At 41.1% G+C, this 27,941-nt stretch overlaps 1 protein-coding gene across 1 annotated transcript in view; it reads right to left on the reverse strand.

Annotated features, from left to right (window-relative positions):
• LOC148775806 (ATP-binding cassette sub-family C member 4-like) overlaps positions 1-27,941 on the reverse strand; it is a 154,549-nt gene that overhangs the window by 56,997 nt on the left and 69,611 nt on the right. Inside the window, exons 19-21 of the mRNA XM_088842648.1 lie at positions 22,238-22,384; positions 15,696-15,775; positions 1,491-1,641 (exon numbers count right to left, since the gene is read on the reverse strand). Of these exons, the coding sequence (XP_088698774.1) occupies positions 1,491-1,641; positions 15,696-15,775; positions 22,238-22,384 (378 nt within the window). The remainder of the gene's footprint in view (positions 1-1,490; positions 1,642-15,695; positions 15,776-22,237; positions 22,385-27,941) is intronic.

Below are 27,941 nucleotides of genomic sequence, written 5' to 3' on the forward strand. Positions count from 1 at the left end.
TTGATGAGTGAAAATCTCTTCTACAGCTTTTATGAAACTGATGATCCCTATCCTTTTTGCAAATAAAGATAAGTACCTCAAGTGTTTATTATTAAAAACAAAACATACAAATACCACAATAAAAAACTCCTTTGACTGGATGAACTGAGATTTTTTTTTTCCACTTAGTAGATACAGAGAAGCATGAGACTCAATATGCATCTGTTCCTGGCTTGGTTTCTAGAAAGTTAAGTTGGTATTAATTTGCAATAATTATTCATGATTGAGGTCTCTGATACAACATATTCTCTCCTTACTTTTTGGCTATTGTTTTTATAAATGCTAAAAAATATATAACAATCTATTTTTCTTATTTTTGTTTTAATATTGATGAAATGCATGTATTAAGAAGAGAAATTTATTTCATCATCTGTGATTACCTGTAGAATAGACTAATTAATCATAAAATGTGTTCCACATTGTTCTGTTTTTTTGCTGCACCTTGCAGGATCTAGTTCCTCAACCAGGGACTGGAGTGGTGACCCCCACAGTGGAAGCACAGAGTCTTACCCACAGGACAACCAGGGATGTCCCTGTTCCCCATTATTCTAAAACTAGGAAGCTGAATGGAGTAATCAACTAAATGCATACTGAACAGATCCCCCTCCTGTGTCCTCCTAGGGAATTACTTTCAGCATCATTTCTATGAATAGCTTTGGGAGAGGGGTACACAAACTGTGGTGTCACCCCGAATCCTGGCAATGACACAGAGCAAACCTGAAAATAACAGGGTTTATCTTTTCAATAGGGCTTCCCTGGTGGCTCAGACATTAAAGAATCCACCAACAATGCAGGAGACTTGGGTTCAATCCCTGGGTCAGGAAGATCCTCTGGAGAAGGGAATGGCTACCCACTCCAGTATTCTTGCCTGGGGAACTCCATGGACAGAAGAGTCTGGTGGGCTACAGTCCATGTAGTCGCAAAGAGTAGGACATGACTGAGTGACTAACACACATCATCTCAATATATTTAACAATCGCAACTTACAAGAACATGTGAAAGAATGTATTTTTCAAATATATTACTTCTGACATATATTTCCTGAGGTCTCTTTCCCTTTCCTTGTCATTTCTGGTACCTTAGGAGGAGAAAATTTCTCTATTTTCCTTCTACATTAGTTTCAACATGATGAGATATTTTTAAGAACAGTATTAATAGAGTGGATACTCTGTGTAGGGAAGTACGTTGTGAAGAAGACAGAAACGGTCCCTGTCCTCGGGGCTCACATCCGTCCTCCTTGGGCTAAAATGCAAAGGGCAGCTGACCCGCCACCAGCTCCATTTTCCTTAAGGGCCAAACCTGCTCTCAGGGGCCATAACTTTCAATCACCTTATGTTAAACAGGGAGAAATTCCACAAGAGAGTCTACAGAATTTCAGGGGTCTGGTTAATTGCAGTATAAATGGAAAACAGCCTGCACTGCCATCCCAGCCCGAGTGCCCTGGTACTCACTTGTACATTCCAGGCGTTTCACATCTCGTGAAGTCTCTAAGAAATATCGCCGAAGAAAAAAGAAAATGATGCCAAGGGGAATCACAGGAATAGCAGTCCAAGGAACCGCAGCCATCATCACGCCCACCAGACCAATCACAAGTAGAAATGTCTGAAATAGCAAAAATCCAGAGGCCTTCCTGTCAAGGATACTTTTCAAAGATAAACTTTATTGATTTGTTAGGAATAAACTCCTTTCCTTGAAACTTGTTGAAACAGCAGGGAATGCTTTCCCTTCCAAAGAAATACAATTATAGGTGGTCCTCATGATGTTTATTGCATGCACCAAACACTCTGATAAGAACTTTCTAGGTATCAGCTCTTGTGACACACTCAGGAGCCCTTTGAGGCAGGCATGACTATTTTTAACAGATGAGACTATTTGAGGCTCTGAGAGTAGGAGCTGCATCTCAAACTTTCAGGAGTCAGCAGGTGTCACTAAAGAGACGAGTGAGCAGGCATCACAGATGAGGAATCCAGACGTCTCAGCTACCCATGTAGGGACAAAGAAGTAGTTAATTACAAATTCAGTGTAACATTTCTAGTAACACTATTATCTAATTTTACAAATGGAGACAGTGAGGCATAGGGAGAGGAAAAGCAACTTGATGGAAACTGCAAAGTCTAAGTCACGGAGCTGAGAAGCCCATGTCATGAGCCATTATGACATGTTTAAGCTTGCCCCCCACTTACAGCCATCTTTCTATCACTATACTAAGTATTTAAAACGCCCATTCCAAAGGTTAACTATTATAACAACACCAGATTCCATTTACAATGTGTGTACTGTGTGTAAGGCTCTGTGCTGAGTTCTATTAACATTCTCTTAATCACCACATTATCCCCTGAGATGATTCTCTCCTGGGAAATGATCTTGGTCTAAAAAAGACAGCAGGTAGAATAGAAAATGAAATCATTGGTTGATGCTGGTTTAAGCATCCATCTTTATCAGGAAAAGTATGATACCCTGGAGGACAGTATCAGGGAATAAGAATGCAATCAACATTTAGTGTCTGCCTGTTTAGAAAGTCAGGTGAGGTGGTAGGGACTAGCAGATTCACCCAGTCTGGGCCTCTGAAGTTTATGATCTCAGATGGACACAAATCCATGGTGATCTGCATAGAGTGTTGGGGAAACACAGGGAAGAATACCTTAATATTTTTAGGCAATTCTAAGATTCATGACTGATTTTATAGGCTTGTTTAGAAAATAGAAAGAACGGCATGAATGACTTGCAGGCAGTAATCACAGTTGATGGAAATTTTGACCAAAAAGGAGCTGGGATGGGAAGGTTGAGATGCTTGTCTGAGTTAATACCGGCTATTCTTTACAGATAAGAAATAATGAAGTTGGGAGGGTAAGTGGTTGACCTAAAGTTTCCCAGGAAGGTATTGCTTATCCTGGAGAAAGAGAGGAGCAATTTGTACTCAGGGAATCCCAGAGCCACAGCTGCAGGCAGGAGGAACAAACAACCAGAACTGTGACTCTGTGGCCAGGAGCCTTTGGAAACCAAACTGCAACCCATGTGCTTTTCCTGTTTCTCCCCGTCTTTGCCGTGGTATCAAAAGAAAACTCAGAGTGAAGAGGATGGAGTTCTGAAGGAATAAATGCTAAACATTAAGTGGAGAAAAATAGGGCTGTCTGACCTCCCTCCTATTAGACCTACAGTAAACAATTTCTTACAGCCACTGGCTTGACTGTGCATCATACCAGGCTACAACCTTCATGTTCATAGGGAGGTGTCCTTCCAGCTCCTTCTATGTCTAGCCTTTAGGTCACTTGGCTTGCCATTGTTATTTGTCAAAAAAAAAAAACAAAACAAAAAACTACACATAAAGTGTCAATTATAAAAATAAAAATCCAAATTACTGGTTTTTAGCAGACTTGCATCATTTGATGGACAACGTTCATCCATTTCAATAATCTGGGTATCCCCAGGTGGCTTCCCTGGTGGACCAGTCATTAAAGAATCTGACTGCTATGCAGGAGACCCGGGTTTGATCCCTGAGTCAGGAAGTTCCCCTGGAGAAGGAAATGGCAATCCACTCTGGTATTCTTGCCTGGAACATCCCATGAACAGAGGCACCTGGGAGGCTAGAGTCTATGGGGTCAAAAAGAGTCAGGCAAGACTGAGCAACTAAACCACTCCAGGTGAGGGCCTTTTATGACTAACCCAGCCCGGCAGGTAACCTGGGAAGCAGAGGTAAGATCAAAATGAAGGGCTCCATGGAAGCTATACCAATGCTTTTTCCTTAGGTACCCACTGAAGACCCATTACTAACGCTCTCAGAACCTCTGGAGTTAGGTTCAGATTTCATGGCCCTAAATTCTAAAGCAATTCAAAGAGGATGTCTCTAGCAGCTTTATCAGACACACACACACACACACACACACACACAAAACATATTGGTTTCCCAAGTGGCTCAGATGGTAAAGAATCTGCCTGTAATGTAGGAGACCCAGGTTTGATCCCTGGGTTTGGAAGATCCCCTGGAGAAGGGACGGGCAACCCACTCCAATATTCCTTCCTGGAAAATTCCACAGACAGAGGAGCCTGGCAGGCTACAGTCCATGGGGTCCCAAAGAGTTGGACATGACTGAGCACTTTTACTTTTGTATGTATATACATTTGTGAATCTTTTATTGCCAACCATCTCAAATCCTTTATAGAAGTTTGTGGAAGATGAAAATAGTATCTAAACAAAAACTCAACATCTGAAGAAGTAAACAAAAGATCCTAGTGCACAATAAACACACAATAAATCCCTTCCTTGAAGCCAACCTCATTTCTTTCTCCTACATTCCCAGGAATTCCAAAAAGCCTAATACAAGCTACACACACAATTCCCCCCACTGGTTGGATTCCTGGTCCATCCAATGAACCACAGCACCACAGCCAGTGCTTCTGCACCTCTGTCCCACTATGGAACAGAGACAGTGATGGGTATACAGAAAGAAGCATACTGACCCAGAAGCAAGGGACCCAAGTCCTGATACTCCCCAGATAAGGAGAATCATTATTTTTATATATTTCCCATTTGGACTACACCATTTGGGAAATTCTATCCAAAGTCTATGAATCCACATAAACAAATAAAAAAATTATTAGATGAAATCTTTCACTTGAGAGAGAATGGTGATTTTTCACAATTCGGAAAAATTCAGAGAAAATCCCTGGGTTGGGAAGATCCCCTAGAAAAGAGAACAGCACACCACTCCATTATTCTTGCCTGGAGAATTGCATGGACAGAGGAGGCTGGCAGTTTACAGTACATGAGATTACAAAGATTCAGACACAACTGAGTGACTAACAAGCGTACACACCCACGTACAAACCCTAAGACTAAGCTTTTCTAAACCTGGCCTTTGCTTGGGATACATTAATCACATTCTGCATCCCTCATTTGACTGCCTTGGGTCTTTTCACAACCACATAGCTCTGAGACCTGGGTATCCTTCAATTCACTCCCAACTCAGAGTCATAGCTAACTCCACTGAAGAGTGAATGGTGGGGTTTGGTTCACAGTTTGCTAACCAGCACAATAGGAAGCTTTAGGGAAACATGGTGTATTTCTTCCTTCATGTTTAGTGTATCTCACTGATCAATAGTTTCCATTCCACTTTTGGTAGGGTTCAACATTATTACAAAATTTAAGTCTGGAGTCCTCTTATAATTTAACAAGGTACACCTTAAAAAGAAGAGAACTATAAAAGTATATCACAGGGAAACCTACTCAACATTCTGTGATAACCTATATGAGAAAAGAATCTAAAAAAGAATGTATATACATATATAACTGAATACTCCACTGTACATCTGAAACAAACACAACATTGTAAATCAACCATATTCCAATAAAATTAAAATAATTTTTCAAAAAGAAAAATGTCTTTAAAAAAGCTAAAATCAAGGGTTTTGAAATCCATCTTATAAATAAAAGAAAAAAAAACAGCATATTAAAGTATGTAGAAGAAAGAAAATAAGGAAAAAAAATAGACTCTTGAGAGTCCGTGGGACAGCAAGGCAATCAAACCAGTCAATCCCAAAGAAAATCAATGATGATTATTCACTGGAAAGATTGGATGCTGAAGTTCCAATACTTTGGCCACCTGACGTGAAGCGCTGACTCATTGGAAAAGACCCTGATGCTGGGAAAGATTGAGGGCAGGAGGAGAAGGGAGGGACTGAGGATGAGATGGTTGTATGGCATCACCAACTCAATGAACACGAGTTTGAACAAACTCTGGGAGATAGTGAAGGACAGGCAAGTCTGGCGTGCTGCAGTCCATGAGGTCACGAAAAGTCAGGCACAACTGAGCAACTAAATGACACAAGACCTGAATGAAAAAGAAAACTACCTTCTAAGGAGAAAAATCAACAAAGTGTGGGTCTTTGAAATCACCACAGAATGCAAAAGGAAAAAAAAAAGAGAGAGAAAATGTACAATTCACATGAATTAAAGAAGATGACCAGTCCAGGTTCGACGCATGATACAGGATGCTTGGGGCTGGTGCACGGGGATGACATGGAGGGAGGATATGGGGAAGAGGGAGGTGGGAGGGGGGTTCAAGAAGGGGAACACATGTACACCCGGGGCGGATTCATGTCAATGTATGGCAAAACCAACCAATATAATAATGTAAGGTAATTTGCCTCCAATAAAATAAATTAAGAAAAAAAAGAAGATAACAGAAAAGATTGGGCTTCCCTAGTGGCTCAGAGGGTAAAGAATCTGCTTGCAGTAGGGGAGATCCACATTTGATCCCTGGGTTGGGAGGATCTCCTGGAAGAGGAAACGGCAACCTATACTAGTATTCTTGCCTGGAGAATCCCATGGACAGAGGAGCCTGACAGGTTACAGTCCATGGGGTCACCAAGAGTCAGACATGACTGAGGGACTAACACTTTAGCTTTCATTTTAATACAAAAGATACCATAAGTAACAAACAGAATATAATAAACATTGTGCAGATAAACTTTTAAATTTTGATGTAAAGGACAAATGTCTTAAACAATGACATATAAAACTAACAATGATATAGAAAATCATAATAACTGCATATTGACTTAAGAATTTGAATCCTTTTTTTATTTTACTTTATTTTATTGTTTTGGTCATATGTGCAGCTTGTGGGATCTTAGTTTTCCTACCAGCAATCAAACCCAGGCCCACAGCAGTGAAAGCACCAAGTCATGACCACTGGACTACCAGGGAATTCCCTGAATACATAATTTTTAAATTTCTCAAAGACTGTAAATCCAGAGGGCTTCACAAAAACACTGTGGAGAAAAGTTTTACCAAACTTTTCCCAGTACTTTTCCAGGGTCCAGCATTATCATGACATAAAAACCAGATAAAGACATTAAAAGAAAGAAAAACTGCAAACCAAACTGTCTTGGAATATTAAACGACATACCAATGAACTGAATCTACAATATAAAAACAGATAATATTCCACAATCTGACTTGACTGGGCAAGTCCAAAATCCTCAGGGTCGCCTGTTACAAAGGACAGGCTGGAACCCTTGGGCAGGAGCTGATACTGTTCTCTACAAGCAGAATTTCTTTTTATTTCAGGGAGGCTTTGTCCCTACTTAAAATCAACTGATTATGGACTTCAATCATGTCTACAAAATACCTACAGAGCAACACACAGATCACCCTTTGACTGAATAACTGAGGATGTAGTCTGGTCAAGCTGACATTAAACTGATCATTAATGGAAATATTTTCCATGTATTTTCATGAGGATACATAAGAATTGATGCTTTTGAACTGTGGTGTTGGAGAAGACTCTTGAGAGTCCCTTGGACTGCAAGGAGATCCAACCAATCCATCCTAAAGGAAATCAGTCCTGAATATTCATTGGAAGGACTGATGCTGAAGCTGAAACTCCAATACTTTGGCCACCTGATGCAAAGCACTGACTCATTAGAGAAGACCCTGATACTGGGAAAGATTGAAGGCAGGAGGAGAAGGGGATGACAGAGGATAGATGGTTGGATAGCACCACTGACTCAATGGACATGAGTTTGAGTAAGCTCTGGGAGTTGGTGATGGACAGGGAGGCCTGGCGTGCTGCAGTCCATGGGGTCGCAAAGAGTTGGACATGACTGAGCGACTGAACTGACATACTTCTGATAACAAAAGCTGACAAAATATTTTGAGTAAAGCAAATTATGGACCAATATTCTCCATGAACAACAGGTACAAAAATTCTTGATAAACTACATACAGCAATACAGAATAAAGATGCTACATTATGACCAAGTAAACTCTTTTCCAGGAATGTCAAGTTTAACTTTCAAATACCAATCACCATAATTCACATTAAAAGAGTAAAGACAAATAACTGTATGACCAGCTGAAAAGATGTAGAAGAAATAGTTGTTAAAATTCAATACCTATTCTTCATTTTTTTAAAAAATAAAATTCTTGGCAATTGAGGAATTAAAAGAAACATTTTCAATCTGATAACAGATACCTACCTAAAAAATTGCAATTAATATTATTTGTAATGAAAAATTACTGAAGGATTTTGCCCTAAGAATACAAGATTATCTTATCTAACCAATTCTCTTTAACACTAACTGGAAACTCTAGCCACAACAAGAAAAGGAAATAAAAGTCATAGATATGGGAAATGAAGATACAAAACTGCCATTATTTATAGCTGACATGATTGCATATGGACAAAATCCTATAGAATTTAAAAAAATAAAAAACATACCACTGTTGACTCCAGGCAATGCAAAGTTAATTCACAAATAAATCAACTACATTTCTATAGACTAGCAACAAGCAAGTGAATAATGGTATCAGAAACAATACTTCCCTAGTGGTCCAACTGGTTAAGAATCCACCTGCCAATGCAGGGAACATGGGATTGACCCCTGGTTTGGGAAGAATCCACATGTGCAGAGCAGCTAAGTCCATGTGCCACAACTGCTGAGCCCAGGCTCTAGAACCAGACTGCTGTACCTACTGAGCCCACGCGCCACAACTACTGACACCCATGCACCCTAGAGCCAATGCTCTGCAACAGGAAAAGTCACCAAAATGATAAGTCCACCCACAGCAACTAGTCACACCCTCTCACCACAACTAGAGAAAGCCCACACATAGCAGAGAATAAATAAATAATTAAATAATTTTTAAAAACAATCAAATAATACTATGAAAAAGCAAATATGCGTGGATAAATTTAACGAGAGAAGTGTAAGATGTCTATACTAAAAATTATAAAATATTTCTAAAATTAAAGAAGACCTAAATAACCAGAGAGAGACAAATATTAGTAATTGCAGATCCAACATTGTTAAGACTCAGACTTCTCGAATATTCTATAGCTAAAAGTATTGTCAGGCTTTTATTTAAAAACAAATTAAAGATTTCTAAAATTTACAAATAAAAGTAAAGAATCCAGAATGATCAAAGCAATCTTGACAAAGAAACACAGTTAGACAATCTAAATTATAGGTTTCATCTCTTATTAATAGGTATAGTAACTAAGAATGCAGTATTGTATAAGGATCAAAATATTGGCATAAACTGCAACTACTGAGGAGCAAAATAAATTATACAGATGCAGATTTCCTTAATTCAATGCATAATATTCTTTAACAAATGTGTCCAGAATAATTGGAAAAAATAAAACTCAACTACTAATTACTCTTTCACATATAAAAATTAGTGCAAGATGAATCAATATCTGAAAAGCTAGAACACAGAAAAGTATCTTCACACTCCTAAGGATACACAAAGATTTCTTAGGATACAAAAACATCAACTACAAAAGAAAAAAAAATGTAAACATTAGACTTCATCAAAATTAAACCTTGATCTCCACTAAGGATATAAATGGCAAGCCACTGACAGGAAGAAAATATCCACAAAGGACTAGCATGAAATATATATTAAAAATAAACATCCCCAAGGGGCATTTGAGGAAGGGGTTGGGGAAGGGATCAACACACCACAGAAATCTCAAATGACAAACTCATTTTTCAGTGGGAGAGCCTGGAATACTCTCTACACACTTTCCCTGACATCTCTACACAACAAAATGCAAGGGTCAGTGCTGCTGAGACAAGTAAAGGCTGTAAAAGTAAGTGACCCATAATAACCTATTACACTGGGTCTCAGGCTTCCTTCTCAATATCCAGAGGCAGTGACCTGTTCTTTTGCACTCCCCTCTCTGGAGAAATGACTGAGGACACCTCCCTCAGTTCAGTTCAGTTCAGTTCAGTCGCTCAGTCGTGTCCGACTCTTTGCGACCCCATGAATCACAGCACGCCAGGCCTCCCTGTCCATCACCAACTCCCGGAGTTCACTCAACCTCCCTCACATTTTCTTTTTCTCGGGCATTTTCACTTCATAAAACTGCCGTCAGTACGTTCTGTGTGCAGAGGAGGGAATGACACGGTCCCTGGTGGTCCCACCACGGCCGCCATTGGTGACTCAGGTGCCCTCAGGATTAGCCCTTTGTGTCCAGGAAAGGATATGAAGACTAGTTCAGCTCTGCCAAGCTGCTGATTTTTTTTTTTTTTTCCTGAATGAGGGATTTGTGGGGAATAAGCATTTTGCAACTCAGTTTTCCTCAATAAAGTACAGTATTTTGCTGAGCGCTCAGTTCAGCCACTCAGTCATGTCCGACCCTTTGAGACCCCATGAATCACAGCACGCCAGGCCTCCCTGTCCGTCACCAACTCCCAGAGTTCACCCAAACTCATGTCCATCGAGTCAGTGATGCCATCCAGCCATCTCATTCTCTGTCGTCCCCTTCTCCTCCTGCCCCCAATCCCTCCCAGCATCAGAGTCTTTTCCAGTGAGTCAACTCTTCGAATGAGGTGGCCAAAGTATTGCAGTTTCAGCTTTAGCATCAGTCCTTCCAATGAACACCCAGGATTGATCTCCTTTAGGATGGACTGGTTGGATCTCCTTGCAGTCCAAGGGACTCTCAAGAGTCTTCTCTAGCACCACAGTTCAGAAGCATCAATTCTTTGGCGATCAGCTTTCTTCACAGTCCAACTCTCACATCCATACATGACCACAGGAAAAACCATAGCCTTTACTAGACAGACCAGTGGCAAAGTAATGTCTCTGCTTTTTAATATGTTATCTAGGTTGGTCATAACTTTCTTTCCAAGGAGTAAGCGTCTTTTAATTTCATGGCTGCAATCAGCATCTGCAGTGATTTTGGAGCCCCAAAAAATAAAGTCTGACACTGTTTCCACTGATTTCCCATCTATTTCCCATGAAGAGTACTTGTGCACAAGTTCACATGCTCAGAGAAGTACCAAACTTTTTTTTTTTGGAAAATTACAATGCCTAAACCTAACTTCCACATCTCACCTTCATTTTCACTTGCTTTAGCAGTAGGAAGACTCCTTGGAGGTGATGATTTCAATGGCAAGAATTGTAGATAATTGAGACTTCTTACTCAGTGTTATTTGGGACTTTGGCAAATTGTATGAGAATTACATTACTCTGAAATAGTTAATGCTAAATGGTCTATCTTGAAAACAACTGATTTTTATTTTGTGAGTCTATATGAGAAAGTGTCCATCAAAATCTTCAAGGATTACAAACCTAGAATCTCTGTGATACAAATTCATGAGATGATATTTATGGGCCCTGAAACTGTCTCTGACAATAACTTTAATGCCACTTTGTCAAAGGCAAAAGGAGAAGAGGGCGGCAGAGAATGAGATGGTTGGATAACATCACTGATTCAATGGACATCAACTTGGGCAAACTCCAGGAAATAGTAAGGGACAGGAAGACCTGGTGTGCTGCAATTCATGGGGTCACAAAGAGTTGAACATGACTTAGCAACTGAACAACAACAAATACTACTGTCATCAGACTATTTCTCTTACCTAAAACACACATGTGGTATTTGAAAAATAGATACTTCAGTGCTCAACATGCATTTAGATGTTATGCAAAAAAAATATTGAAATGAATTTCATTTTATCTTTCCAGCAAACTTAGGAATTGGGTGTTATTTTCTCCATTTTACAGAAAGGACAGTGTGGCTTTGTGGGGCAGAGATGGTAAGAGGGAGAGCTTGGACGGGGGCTTGGAAAGGGAGACTGAGGGACTCTGCACTGACACGCTTTAAAGCTGTTGGCATCATGAATGATTATCAGGTGCAATCACACCACATGAATTGATTTTTTATGCTGCTTTCCTTCATCCTTTGAAATGGTGAACAGCTCCAATTTCCCCAACCACTCATATAATGTGACTGAACAGGCAACATATCTGGTAGCTGTAAGCGTCAGTATACAGGATGGTGCACAAACTCATGATCGGCTCTCTGTTTGGATGTGGTCTCTGAGTGGCATCACCTGAGGGGGTGGACTGTCCTGCAGTGTAGATCACTACTCAGAATCCAGGGTTTTCCTTAGCCACACTTGGCGTCACTATCACAAAATATTTAATAAATTATCTGAAATTTCATTTAAGGGAGTGAGAAGAAATTAGATGGAGGAAAGTATATGGAATAAACACTTTAGAAGTAATAAAAACAAAAATGATCAAGAATCTTCTAAGATTTATCAAATAAAACAAGGATAAGCAAAATCATCAAAAAGGAGTTTGAACACAGGTATGCTAACACAGCTGAACAAGGACCTTCCAGCCCCTCCCCTCCCTGCTCAGCTGGTGACAGAGAGAAAGACTGGGTCCCACGCAGGAACTTGCCTTCCACCAGCACCTCCTGCCCCACTATTCACAGCGGCCTTTCACTCTCATCTGGGATCAAAGGTCACCTTCTAGAAGCTCTGCCCATCTCCTGGACCAGGAGTCAGCTCTTTGCATCAGGTGGCCAAAGTATTGGAGTTTCAGTGTTAACACCAGTCCCTTCAATGAACATTCAGGACTGATTTCCTTAAGGATGGACTGGTTGGATCTCCTTGCAGTCCAAGGGACTCTCAAGAGTCCTCTCCAACAACAAACTTCAAAAGCATCAATTCTTCGGCACTCAACTTTCTTTATAGTCCAACTCTCACATCTACACATGACTACTGGAAAAACCATAGCCTTGACTAGATGGACCTTTGTTGGCAAAGTAATGTCTCTGCTCTCTAATATGATGTCTGCTGCTGCTGCTGCTGCTAAGTCACTTCAGTCGTGTCCGACTCTGTGTGACCCCACAGACGGCAGTCCACCAGGCCCCCCGTCCCTGGGATTCTCCAGGCAAGAACACTGGAGTGGGTTGCCATTTCCTTCTCCAATGTGTGAAAGTGAAAGTGAAGTCACTCAGTCATGTCTGACTTACAGCGACTCCATGGACTGCAGCCCATCAGGCTCCTCCGTCCATGGGATTTTCTAGGCAAGAGTACTGGAGTGGCTTGCCATTGCCTTCTCCGAATATGATGTCTAGGTTAGTCATAACTTTCCTTCCAAGGAGTAAGCGTCTTTTAATTTCATGGATGCAATCACCATCTGCAGTGATTTTGGAGCCCAAAAAAATAAAATCTGACAGTTTCCACTGTTTCCCCATCTATTTCTCATGAAGTGATGGGACCAGATGCCGTGATCTTAGTTTTCTGAATGTTGAGCTTTAAGCCAACTTTTTCACTCTTCTCTTTCACTTTCATCAAGAGGCTCTTTAGTTCTTCTTCTCTTTCTGCCATAAGAGTAGTGTCATCTGCATATCTGAGGTTAGATATTTCTCCTTGCAGTCTTGATTCCAGCTTGTGCTTCATCCAGCCCAGCGTTTCTCATGATGTACTTTGCATATAAGTTAAAGAAGCAGGGTGACAATATACAGCCTTGACGTAGTTCCTTTTATATTTGGAACCAGTCTGTTACTCCATGTCCAGTTCTAACTGTTGCTTCCTGACCTGCATACAGGTTTCTCAAGAGGCAGGTCAGGTGGTCTGGGATTCCCATCTCTTTCAGAATATTCCACAGTTTATTGTGATCCACACAGTCAAAGGCTTTGGCATAGTCAATGAAGCAGAAATAGATGTTTTTCTGGAACTCTCTTGCTTTTTTGATGATCCAGCGGATGTTGGCAATTTGATCTCTGGTTCTTCTGCCTTTTCTAAAATCAGCTTGAACATCTGGAAGTTCATGGTTCATATATTGTTGAAGCCTAGCTTGGAGAATTTTGAGCATTACTTTACTAGTGTGTGAGATGAGTGCTATTGTGCAGTAGTTTGAGCATTCTTTGGCATTGCCTTTCTTAGGGATTGGAACTAAAACCGACCTTTTTCAGTCCTGTGGCCACTGCTGGCATATTGAGTGCAGCACTTTCACAGCATCATCTTTTAGGATTTGAAATAGCTCGACTGGAATTCCATCACCTCCACTAGCTTTGTTCGTAGTGATGCTTCCTAAGGCCCACCTGACTTCACATTCCAGTATGTCTGGCTCTAGGTGAGTGATCACACCATTATAATTATCTGGGTCATGAAGATCTTTTTTGTACAGTTATTCTGTGTATTCTTGCCACCTCTCCTTAATATCTTCTGTTTCTGTTAGGTCCCTACCATTTCTGTCCTTTATTGAGCCCAACTTTGCATGAAATGTTCCCTTGGTATCCCTAATATTCTTGAAGATATCTCTAGTCTTTCCCATTCTATTGCTATTCAAATGGGTATATCTTTCCTTTTCTCCTTTGCTTTTTGCTTCCCTTCTTTTCACAGCTATTTTTAAGGCCTCCTCAGACAGTCATTTTGCTTTTTTGCATTTCTTTTTCTTGGGGATGGTCTTGACTTCCCTGGTGGCTCAGATGGTAAAACGTCTGCCTACGATGAGGGAGACCCGGGTTCAATCCCTGGGTCAGGAAGATCTCCTGGAGAAGGAAATGGCAACCCACTCCAGTATTCTTGCCTGGAAAATCCCATGAACGGAGGAGCCTGGCAGGCTACAGTCCATGGGGTCGCAAAGAGTCACTGTCTCCTGTACAATGTCATGATCCTCCATCCATAGTTCATCAGGCACTCTGTCCATCAGATCTAGCCCCTTAAACCTATTTCTCACTTCCACTGTATAATCATAAGGGATTAGATTTGGTCATACCTGAATGGTCTAGTGGTTTTCCCTACTTTCTTCAATTTAAGTCTGGATTTGGCAATAAGACATCTTAAGACAGAGCAATCAGCTTATGAAGAGAAAACATGTCTACAAAAACAAAAGACATTTCCTGAGATGGCTTTGATACCATAAGTGAATTACTGGCTTAAAAGCCTTCATATCTTCAAAGTTGCTCTCTATTAAACTTGTTGAACTTCCCAGGTAGCTCAGTGGTAAGAATCTGCCTACACTGCAGGAGACACAAGTCTGATCTCTGGGTCAGGAATATTCCCTGGACAAGGAAATGGCAACCCACTCCAGGATACTTCCCTGAGAAATCCCATGGAAGGAGAAGCCTGGTGGGCTGCAGTCCATGATGTCACAAGAGTTAGACACAATTTAGCAAATAAACAACATTGTCCTTATTAAAGTATTATTTTCACCTTATTTTTAACCAATCTTTTCTTTGTAAGTAACCACACCTGGCTTTAACCAAATAAAACGGTGCAGCAAATAATTGTCCTCTGTGGGAATACAATGCATCATGCTTGTGCTTAGCTGTGTCCGACTCTTTGCAGCCCCATGGACTATAACCCACCAGGCTCCTCTGTCTGTGGAGTTTTCCAGGCAAGAATACTGAAATGGGTTGCCATTCATTCTCCAGGGCATCTTCCCAAATCAGGAATCGAACCCATGTCTCTTGCATCTCCTGCATTTGCAGGTAAATTCTTTACCACTGAGACACTTGGGAAGCCCAATGTAGTGCATAATTTAGTTAATCTAGGTTATCTTTCCATGAGAGGTGATTGTCTTTCTGTTATGAAATGTGCTCACAATAAAGGGAATCCACACCAGACATCTGGAAGGCAGAGGGAGAACCATTTACCCGACATGTCGCTGCTTCAGACCAACATTGACATGACCATGAAGCCACTCCTGCCCCAAGTGTTACTCAAGTTAACTCAGACTCCCAATCACAGCCACACCTTTCTCTCAAAAACACAGCCTCTTACAAAAGTTAACAGGACACATTACCAGGCTGAAAGGCCCACCCTCAGCCCCTGTGAAAAATCCTTGAGAAACAGGCACTCTGCTCTTCCCTGTGAGAACTTTGGCAGGACTGGTACATTACCTGGATGAAATCTTGAAATATCAGGGGCAAGGAGTCATCCATATGCCCAATGTCTTTGAAGAAACGATTTAAAATTCTTCCTGCAAGAATAGGATACAAAAATTACTCATTTCCTCAGACAGGAGCTTTAAGAGAAATAATTCATGAACAAATCAAAACAATATTTCTGAAGCATATGTATTTACTTTCCGGGTGATACAGTGTTCCCAGTGCAGGGGACATGTGTTCAATCCCTGATGCGTAAAGATTCCACATGCCACAGAGCAACTAAGCCTGTGCACCACAACTACTGAAGCTCATGTGCCTAGAGCCTGAGCTCTGTAGCAGAAAAAGCCACCACAATGTGCAGCCACAAAGACCCATGCAACTAAAATTAAATAAATCTTTTTTTTAAAGTAAATGTATTAAATATTTAATATATTGGGCTTCCCTAGGGGCTCATGCTGAAGAATCCACCTGCCAATGCAGAAGACATAAGAGACAGGGGTTCGAGGAGGGGAGGAATAAGATGGCGGAGGAATAGGACGGCGAGACCACTCTCTCCTCCACAAATTCATCAAAAGAACATTTGAACGCGGAGTAAAGTCCACAAAACAACTTCTGAATGCTGGCAGAGGACGTCAGGCACCCAGAAAAGCAGCCCATTGTCTTCGAAAGGAGGTAGGAAAAAACATAAAAGATAAAAAGCGAGACAAAAGAAGTAAGGACGGAGCTCCGTCCCGGGAAGGGAGGCTTTAAAAAGAGAGAAGTTTCCAAACACCAGGAAACATTCTCACTGGCGAATCTGTGGCGAGCCTTGGAAGCTCAGAGGGCCACATAACCCTCTTTTTTTTTAAGATTTTTTTAAAACCCACAGACTACCCGCCAAACGGTAACTCCCAGCGGAGAAGCAGCGCAGACGCCTGCATACACCATTAGCAAGCGGGGGCTGGGCAGGGAGGAGCCGGCTGAACTGCTTAGAGAGAGGACTGGGCTTGAATGCCACGAGAACAATTTGAGAGAACTGGGGAGAGCAAAGCAGACTGTGGGACAGCTTCCCCACGAAAAGGCGGAAAGCTCTAACCTATGACTCGGCCAGCCCCGCTCACAGAATAAAGGACTGAGCAGAGCGAGCCGGCTGCGGTCAGCCCATCCCCCATCCCCCGCCTAGACAGGCAGGGAGCGCAGCCAGAGCCGGAGCGGGCAACCGCGGCCCCAGAAAGGCATCCAATACAAACTGCAGGCAGGCTTGTTGCTAATCAGGACTTCTTGGGCTCAGGCCGGTCGATATCCCCCTGAGAAGGTGCGCCGGTTGTACACCCAGAAAACTGAGTGGCGGGGACTGGGGAGGCGATAAGTCGCAGAGACCGCGCTCGCCAAACACCTGGTTCCCTGAGCTGCTCGGACCGGGGAAGGCACAAAACGAAGGCCCAACCAAGTCTGCGCCTTTGTGGAGTACCTGAGAACCTGAACTTGAGCCGCTCAGACCTGGGAAGTGCATACAACCCGGTGCCGGCCTCAGATCATTCCCGGCAGAGCAACCTAGAGCCTGTGCAGTATAGACTGGGACAGCATATGTGCTGTGAGCGGGGGCAAACCCAGTGTGGCCGAGATGCTGCGAGCACTCCCCACAGACGCCAGAGATATTCGACTGCAGCGTTCCTCCCTTCCCAGAACAGGACTGAACAACTGAGCCTCAAAAAGTGTCCACCCACCCCCTAGTATCAGGGCGGAAATTAGACACTGAAGAGACCAGCAGACAGAAGCTAAAACAGAGGGAACCACCTTGGAAATGACAGATAGAGACGTCTAGAGACTACTCCAAGAATAAGACCAAAAACCAGAGGCAAGAGGCTTAAGCCCGAATCCTGAGAACACCAGAGAAGTCCTGACTCCAGGGAACATTAATCGATAGGAGCTCATCAAACGTCTCCATACCTACGCTAAACCCAAGGGTCAACAAGTTCCAGAGCAAGACATACCACGCAAATTCTCCAGTAACACAGGAAACTAGCCCTGAGCTTCAATATACAGGCTGCCCAAAGTCACTCCAAACCCACTGACATCTCATAACTCATTACTGGACACTTCATTGCACTCGAGAGAGAAGATATCCAGCTCCACCCACCAGAACACCGACACAGGCTTCCATAACCAGGGAACCTTGACGAGTCACCTGTCCAACCCCACACACAGCAAGGAAACTACATAATAAAGAGAACTCCACAAACGGCCAGAAGAGGGAAAGGCCACCCCAAGCAAAGCATTATAAGCAAGATGAAGAAGCAGAGAAATACCCAGCAAGTAAAGGAACAAGATAAATGCCCACCAACACAAACAAAAGAGGAAGATATAGGGAATCTACATGAAAAAGAATTTCGAATTTTGGTGGTGAAAATGATTCAAAATCTTGAAAGCAAAATGGAGTTACAGATAAATAACCTGGAGAAAAGGATTGAGAAGATGGAAGAAAGGTTTAATAAGGACTTAGAGGAAATAAAAAAGAGTCAATATACAATGAATAATACAATAGATGAGATCAGAAACACTCTGGAGGGAACACACAGTAGAATAACAGAGGCAGAAGACAGGATAAGCGAGCTAGAAGATAGCATTGTAGAAATAAATGAAACAGAGAGGAAAAAAGAAAAACAAATTAAAAGAAATGAGAACAATATTAGAGACCTCTGGGACAATGTTAAACGCTCCAACATTCGAATCATAGGAATCCCAGAAGAAGAAGACAAAAAGAAAGACCATGAAAGAATACTTGAGGAGATAATAGTTGAAAACTTCCCTAAAATAGGGAAAGAAATAATCACCCAAGTCCAAGAAACCCAGAGAGTCCCCAACAGGATAAACCCAAGGCGAAATACTCCTAGACACATATTAATCAAATTAACAAAGATCAAACACAAAGAACAAATATTAAAAGCAGCAAGGGAAAAGCAGCAAATAACACATAAGGGGATTCCCATAAGGATAACAGCTGATCTTTCAACAGAAACTCTTCAGGCCAGGAGGGAATGGCAAGACATACTTAAAGTGATGAAAGAAAATAACCTACAGCCCAGACTACTGTACCCAGCAAGGATCTCATTCAAATATGAAGGAGAAATCAAAAGCTTTACAGAGAAGCAAAAGCTGAGAGAATTCAGCATTACCAAACCAGCTCTCCAACAAATGCTAAAGGATCTTTTCTAGACAGGAAACACAGAAAGGGTGTATAAACTCGAACCCAAGGCAATAAAGAAAATGGCTACGGGATCGTACTTATCAATAATTACCTTAAACGTAAATGGGTTGAATGCCCCAACCAAAAGACAAAGGCTGGCTGAATGGATACAAAAACAAGACCCCCATATATGTTGTCTGCAAGAGACCCACCTCAAAACGAGGGACACATACAGACTGAAAGTGAAGGGCTGGAAAAAGATATTCCATGCAAATAGAGACCAAAAGAAAGCAGGAGTAGCAATACTCATATCAGATAAAATAGACTTTAAAACAAAGGCTGTGAAAAGAGACAAAGAAGGAAACTACATAACGATCAAAGGAATGTTCCCTCCCTTTAGATCATCCCATCTAAGACTTACTCCAAGTGCTAAATTGGTAAATAAATAGTTGCAAAATACCTAAGTTAATCCTAATTGTTACACCAATTTTGCTTTAATTATCCAGATTAATTTTTCCAAGTGATACTTTTAAAATAAACATAATTGTAACCTCTCTGCAATTTTTTTTCCCTCCAGATGGCTCACAGCAGCTCACATTTTGGGAATTATGGCTTGTGGCCATTTCCAAGTTGTAAGTTTACTACTGGAGTAATAAGCCATTATTTTCAGAGGTATACCAGGTGTGACAAGCACAGACTTATGAATAAACATCTAAGAAGACCAGAGGGATGCAGGCAGAAAAACTGAAATATTACTAAATGACTAAGAATCACTTATCATTGATTTTACTTCCCTTCTCAGAATCCACAATAATAGTATATCCTTAAGGTTGCAGGATAGAATATGAGAATTTCCGGTAAGTATCTGGTGTGAACTAAAAATGTCACCTGTTACATCATTAAACAAAGGATGCTACAGCCATCAGGACTCTGCAGCCACCCCAGCAAGGGTGGTGCACCCTGAGGAGACTCAGGATGAGAAAGAACAGGACACTGGCCCCAGGCAGGGGAGGTGCACACCAAAGGAACTGTAGCACGGAGGAGTCAGTTTTGACTCCATGCTGGATCTGTTTCTTTGACCATTGCTATGCATTGTTTTTGTCAGGGGATCCTGCCCTCCTGCCTGAATGTCAAACTAAAATGGCTTTTATCAGCTCACAGGAGACAATCTGACCCTCACCACTTGTGAATGGCTGCAGAAGAAATGCCCTCTTATTGTGCAAGATAAATGGCCTTTTGACTTCACTTCCTCGCCTCCTCTCCTCCATGTTCTGTAAAAGAACCAGGCATCCAGACCCCAATAAGATGGCTACTTTGAGATATTAGCCTGTCATCTTCTCAGTCTACCAGGTTTCCAAATAAAGTCACTATTCTCTGCCTTAACACGTTGTCTGTAAGGCTTACTGGCATTGTGAGGCAAGCAGAGCGAGCTTGAACTTGGTAACAAGTAATACCACTATATGTGGTTTTTCTCTTCATGCCATCACATACCAGAAACAAAGACCACCATAAATCATCTATTAAAAATTCTACTTTTGAAAATAAACACAGAGAAGAATTCAATTTAATATACCGCTGATGGAGAAAATAACTGGCCCCTAAACCTTTGGGCCTATCTTTGCAGTTCTTATTTGGGCTTCTATTTTCTTGAAGGAATGAAGTTCTGCTAATAGACACAGGAGGGGGAGACAAGATACACACTGTATATGCCTGCTGCTCTAGGATTAGTGACCTTAAAGATTTAAACTTGGTTCCAAATCCTTGAATAATAAATCAGCATCTGGAGAAGCCTACAGGTCATCAAGAGTCTGGTTAACAGGTCACAACCACTCAGAGGCTGTGGTAACAGAAATTCAGTCCCACTTGATGCCCCAAATTTATGACTGCAGTTTTCACATTAATGGGCAAAGTAGAGAGACTTCACAGCCATAACAGCAAAGACTCTTCCAATTACTTCCTCACTCCAGCTTCGTAATGAGATGAGATTGTGTGGGCCTCTGCAGTTTGCCATCCTGTGCTCCTCACAGTGCTTGGACTAAAGAACATGTGTTGAATAAATCTGCACAAGATGCTGCCCTAAACAGTCTTATTTAATCCTCACAACAGTCTTGTGAAACAGGAAGGGCAGCGGTTATTCCCATTTCACAGGACAGAAGTTCCCAGACAGCATGCCAACATCCTCACTGAGGTTCATTAGGCACTGACCCTGTGCTAAGTGCTGTGAATGTATTAACCTGCTTAATGCCCACAACATCGAGATATTGGTAACTGTGTGAATAGAATCCTCATTTTATTGGTGAGAAAATTGAAACACAGAGAAATTAAATAACTAGCATATAAGTATTAACATAACTATAACTGGCTACTACTATTAGTAACTAGCACCAGGACTGAACCTAGGAATTTGGCTCCAGGGTCCATACTTGTAACCATGACGACATCCTGCCTGGAGATCCGCCTGCCCAATAGCATCTACCTACTTTGGCCTTGATCACACAGCTAGTTGGTGGCCAGGACAAGGCTACTGCTGTCCTCCCTCCAGTCACATCCCTGCCTCAACAGGTCCTATCAATCATCACCTGCAAAAACAAAGCCACCCTGGGCCTCAGCACAAGTCTAACCAACAGAACAGAGTGGCATGTGTGCTGATGAACTAACTCTTCATAGGAACCCAGGTCAGGAGGCTACCTTCAGAAGCAAGACAGGTCGAAGGCCTAAGGGAGGAGGAAGCAACCACTGGGAAACCTTCAGGAACACTCTTCACACTGAAGATCCACCTACTATAAACCACAAGACCTCTTAAATGTAACCAAAAGTCCATTGTAAAACTAGGGGGTTGATTTTATTGAAGAGGATGTTTATATTTCACTGATCTGGTATTTTAATTAATCTTATATTATCATTTAGGTAAAACTCAAAATATGGGCACACGTCAGAACTCTGGTCCCAGAAATGGATGGGCAATGAAAGAAAGACACACACAGCCTGTCTTCTATAGAGATGTTCCTGAAAGAAGGTCCTTCCTAGTTAGCTTAACACTATGTAACACAGCCAACGTTTCAACAACTAGTCAAAAACATTTCAACACATTTGCATCATCTGTTAGGTGTTTCATATGCCACACAACAAATGGACTCCTAAATCATCCTGCAAAGTAAACATTCATGTATTTTTACAGACATGCATAAATTGGAATAAAAGATTATATGCTCCTATATTCAGATTTTCTCTGGCAGGAAAAATTATCAGTGAAGCTTTTTGTAGAAAATGAATAAACATACACAGTGACTTTTTTCTAAGCATATCTTCCATTTTCAAATATGAAAATGTAACCAGGCAGTAAGTGTTAACAAGACATATTCACTAAAAAATTTGGTGTCTGACTTACCTATTGGATTTCTACTGAAGAACAATACCGGAGCTCTTAAAACTCTCTCCAACATTTTGTTGTGCAAAGTGTGTGAAGAATTAACAAGGATGTAGAATATCAACAGAGACCGTGTGATGCCAAAAAGGATGGTAGATACAGTTAGCCCTGAAATAAAGAAACATGACTCAGCACAAGATCTCTGTCTTATCCTCAACCATGATAAAGCATGGCAGGCAGTTTAAAAAGATACTGTGTATTTTATTCTATAAATCAAATTTGTATAGAAGTTCACATATATAGAATACAGAATAAAAAACATATATATATATATATATATATATATATATTCTGTAAGAGTTTAATGCTTTCAAAAAATACATTTATAAAGAAAAGTGTAAAAATCACTGTTTTCCTCTCACTAAATAGAAATAACACGGGGGATGGGGGAAATAAGTGTAAACTGCAGTTTCATTCTGCTGCTGCTGCTGCTAAGTCACTTCAGTCGTGTCTGACTCTGTGTGACCCCATAGGCGGCAGCCCACCAGGCTTCCCGTCCCTGGGATTCTCCAGGCAAGAACACTGGAGTGGGTTGCCATTTTCTTCTCCAATGCATGAAAGTGAAAAGCGAAAGTGAAGTCATTCAGTCATGTCCGACTCTTCGCAATCCCATGGACTGCAGTCTACCAGGCTCCTCCATCCATGGGATTTTCTAGGCAAGAGTACTGGAGTGGGTTGCCATTGCCTTCTAGTGTCATTCTAGGCTTGCCTAATTCAATTAAAAGTTCTAATAAAACTTATAAGACAGATAATTATACAAGTAGCTGATCTTTCTTTCTCCACATTTCAAATCTCATTATTTACAACATGTCACATAATCTAAAAGTAAGGTATGCTTTGGTGAAAGTGTTACTCAGTTGTGTCATACTCTTTGCAACCCTATGAACTGTAGCCCCCAGGCTCTTCTAACCATGGAATTCTCCAGGCAAGAATACTGGTGTGGATTGCCATTCCCTTCTCCAATGCTTTGCTACCAGCATGTGAATTAACAGGGAAAAAGAGACATGATCTACCATTTCCTTGTAATTTACAAGGAAATTTACTTCATGTAAAGTAGCTTTTTAAGAATTTACTGTATGGCACAGAGAACTCTACTTAATGCTCTGTGGTGACCTAAATGGAAAGGAAATCCAAAGATATATATGTTCAATGGTTCACTTGGCTGTACAACAAAAACTAACACAACATTGGAAAGCAATTATAATAAAAATTAATAAAAATTAGAAATAATAAAAATAAACTCGCTACTTCTATACCCAAGTAGCTATAAAGAATATGAAAAGACCATGTTAAATTGCAAGTGGACAATCTCTTAAATTATTGTACTGTAAGAAACTACAAATTATATTTTGACACGAGATAATCTAAACTAATCTCTCACTATTTTACAGAACCCCAAAGCATTTGTAAATAAATATAATCATTTAAATTTATGTCTTGGGACTTCCAGGTGGTTCAGTGGGTCAGACACCATGTTTCCAATGCAGGGGATGTGGGTTTGATCCCTGGTCAGGGAACTAGATCCCACATGCCCCAACCTGTCAGAGCCAAATAAATAAATAAAAATATTTAAAAAATAATAATAATAAATTTATGTCTTATCAATGACATAAATGAGCACTACTATGCATGTAAAAATTAAAATAGCCCTCCAAACATCTCTTCAACTCACAATGCTATATAGAGAGGGGATAACTTTGGCAATCCATCAAGTACTTTTTTGCATTCAGCTGCCACATCAGTGTTATTTAAATTCTGAAAGCTCCTTAAATTCCTGAATTCCATCAATAGGCATTTGCCTTAGCCCACCATCCTATATGAATGTGTAACAGAATCCCTTCCTTCTTCTTTAAGCCCTCATTGCCCACCAATTCAGAAGGTGAACAGTTGGTAGATTCAAGTTTCTTATCAAGTGATCAATAAAATAAATACCAAATTTCCATGAGTGGATTTTTACATAACTTACTCTTTGTAGAAAGCTTGTACAAGAATTTCCTGTGAGGATATTTCAATTTTTAGTTGTTTAGTTGTTTAAATTTTATTGGGGTATAGTTGCTTTACAATGTTGTGTTACTTTCCGCTGTTCAACAAAGTAAATCAACTACATGTATACATATATCCCTTCCCTCCTGGACCTCCCTTCCCCGCCATCCCTGCCCTCTAGGTCATCACAGTGCACTGAACTGAGCACCCCGTGCTATACAGCAGCTTCCCACTAGCTATCTGTTTTACACACGGTAGTGCATATATGCCAATCCTAATCTCCCAGTTCATCTCTCTCACCTCCCCACGCCCACCCTGTGTCCAAATACCTATTCTCTACAACTCTATTCATCCCCTGAAAATAGGTTCATCTGTACCACTTTTCCTAGATTCCATGTTGTTGTTTAGTCGCCAAGTCATGTCCAACTCTTCACAACCCCATGGACTGCAGCATGCCAGGCTTCCCTGTCCCTCACCATCTCCCAGAGTTTGCCGAAGTTCATGAACCAGTGATGCCATCCAACCAGCTCATCCTCTGTCACCCTCTTCTCCTTCTGCCTTCAACCCTCCCCAGCATCAGGGTCTTTTCCAGTGAGTCAGCTGTTTGCATCAGGAAGCCAAAGTACTGGAGTTTGAGCTTCAGCCTCAATCCTTTCAATGAGTACTCAGGGTTGATTTCCTTTAAGACTAACTGGTTTCATCTCCTTACTGTCCAAGGGACTCTCAAGAGTCTTCTCCACCACCACAGTTCAAAAGCATCAATTCTTCAGTGCTCAGCCTTCTTTATTGTCCAGCTCTCATATCTGGACATGACTACTGGAAAAACAACTTTGAGCATATGGACCTTTGTTGGTAAAGTGTTGTCTCTGCTTTTTAATACACTATCTAGGTTTGTCATAGCTTTCCTACCAAGAAGCAATTGTCTTCTAATTTCATGGCTGCAGTCACCATCCACATTGACTTTAGAGCCCAAGAAGAGGAAATCTGTCACTGTTCCCACATTTTCCCCTTCTGTTTGCCATGAAGTGATGGGACTGGATGGCATGATCTTAGTTTTTTAATATTCAGTTTTAAATTGGCTTTTTCACTTTCCTTCTTCACCCTCATCAAGAGGCTCTTTAGTTCCCTTTTGCTTTCTGCCATTAGAGTGGTATCACCCACATATCTGAGCTTGATATTCTCCAGCAATCTTCATTCCAGCTTATAAACCATCCAGTTCAGCATTTCACACGATGTGCTCTGTGTAAAAGTTAAATAAACAGGGTGACAACAAACAGCCTTGTCATATTTCTTTCTCCATCCTGAATCAATCAGTTGTTCCATACAGGTTTCTCAGGAGACAGGTAAGATGGTCTGGTATTCCTATCTCTTTAAGACTTTTCCACAGTTTGTTATGATCCACACAGTCAAAGGCTTTAGCTTAGCCAAAGAAACAGAGGTAGATGTTGTTCCAGAATTCCCTTGCTTTCTCTATGATCCAGAAAATGTTGACAATTTGATCTCTGGTTCCTCTGCCTTTTGCAGGTTAAACATCTGGAAGTTCTCAATTCACATAATGCTGAAAACTAGCTTGAATGATTTTGAGCATAATGTTAGTAGCATGGGAGATGAGTGCAATTGTCTGGTGTACTGAACATTCTTTAGTATTGCCCTTCTTGGGAACTGGGATGAGGATTGACCGTTTCCAGTCCTGTGGCCACTGCTGGGTTTTCCAAATTTGCTGACATATTGAGTGTAGCACTTTAATAGCATCATCTTTTAGGGTTTTAAATAACTCTGCTGGAATGCTATCACCTTCACTAGCTTTATAGGCAGCAGTGCTTCCTAAGGTTCACTTGACTCCACACTCCAGAATGTCTGGTTCTGAGTGAGAGGCTACATCATTGTGGTTATCCAGGTTATTAGTATCTTTTTTGTACAGTTTTCTGTGTATTATTTCCATCTCTTGTTGATCTCTTCTGCTGCAATTAGGTCTTTACCATTTCTGTCCTTTATTGTGCCCATCTTCAGATGAAATATTCCTTTGATATTTCCAATTTTCTTGAAGAGATCTCTAGCCTTACCCTTTCGGTTGTTTTTCTCTATTTCTTTGTATTGTCCACTGAAGGCCTTCCAGTCTCTCCTTGCTATTCTCTGGATCACTGCACTTCATTCCAGGAGGTCTTCTAGGTCTTCATAGAACTGGTCAACTTCAGCTTCTTTGGCATCAGTGGCTGGGGCATAGACTTGGATTACTGAAATGTTGAATGGTTTGCCTTGGAAATGAATCAAGATCATTCTGTTGTTTTTAAGGTTGCACCCAAGAACTGCAATTTGGACTCTTGTTGATTATGAGGGTTATTTCATTTCTTCTAAGCAATTCTTACCCACAGCAGTAGATATAATGGTCATCTGAATTAAATTCATCCATTCACATCCATTTTACTTCACTGATCCCTAAGATGTCGATGTTTACTCTTACCATCTCCTGCTTGACCACATCCAGTTTACCTGGATTCATGGACCTAACATTCCAGGCTCCTATGCAATACTGTTCTTTACAGCATCAGATTTTACTTTCCCCACCAGACACATCCACAACTGAGCGTCATTTCCATTTTGACCCAGCCACTTCATTCTGTTTGGAGGTATTAGTAGTTGTCTTCTGCTCTTCCCCAGTAGCATATTGGACACCTTCCGACCTGGCGGCTAATCTTTTGGTGTCTTATCTTTTTGCCCTTTTATGCAGTTCATAGGTTTCTCATGGCTAGTACACTAGAGTGGTTTGCCATTGCCTCCTCCATAATTCTGCAGTATGACCTGTCTGTCTTAGGTGGCCCTTCATGGCATAGCTTATAGCTTCATTGAGTTATACAAGTCACTTCACCACAATAAGGCAGTGATCCACGAAGAGGCTAGATTCCACAAATATGCATTAATTCAAGTATTTTTTTCTGTTTTTCTCTTTCTGACTTTACTTTGTATGACAGACTCTAGGTCCATCCATGTCTCAACAAATGACCCAATTTCATTCCTTTCCATGGATGAGTAATATTCCATTGCATATGTGTGCTATTCGCTCAGTCATGTCCAACTCTTTGCAACCCCATGGACTGTAGCCTGTCAGGCTTCTCTGTCCATGGAATTCTTCAAGCATGAATACTGGAGTGGGTTGCCATGCCCTTATCCAGGGATTCTTCCTGACCCAGGGATCAAACCCAGATCTCCCACATTGCAGGCAGATTCTTTACCATTTGAGCTACCCCCCCGACCCAGTGTATATATGTATATACCATAAATGAGATGAAAAGATAGTCCTGAGAATGGGAGAAAATAATTACAAAATAAGTAACTGACCAGGGATTAATCTCCACAATAGATAAACAGCTCATCAGCTTAGTATCAAAATAAACAAACAAACAACCCACCCAATCAAAAAATGGGCAGAATATCTATATAGATCTTTCACCAAAGAAGACATACAGATGGCCAAAAGGCACATGAAAAGATGCTCAATATTTTTATTAGAGAAATGCAGATCAAAACTCTGATAAGGTATTACCTCACACCAGTCAGAATGTCCATCATCAAAAAGTATACAAACAATAAATGCTAGAGAAGGGGTGGAAAAAGGGAACCTTCTTGCACTGTTAGTAGGAATGCAAATTGCTACAGTCACTATGGAGAAGGGCATGGAGGTTCC

The sequence above is a fragment of the Moschus berezovskii genome, chromosome 13, assembly GCF_049115385.1.
Source record: "Moschus berezovskii isolate FMDL1 chromosome 13, NW_MosBer_1.0, whole genome shotgun sequence".
NCBI classification, from domain to species: Eukaryota; Metazoa; Chordata; class Mammalia; order Artiodactyla; family Moschidae; genus Moschus; species Moschus berezovskii.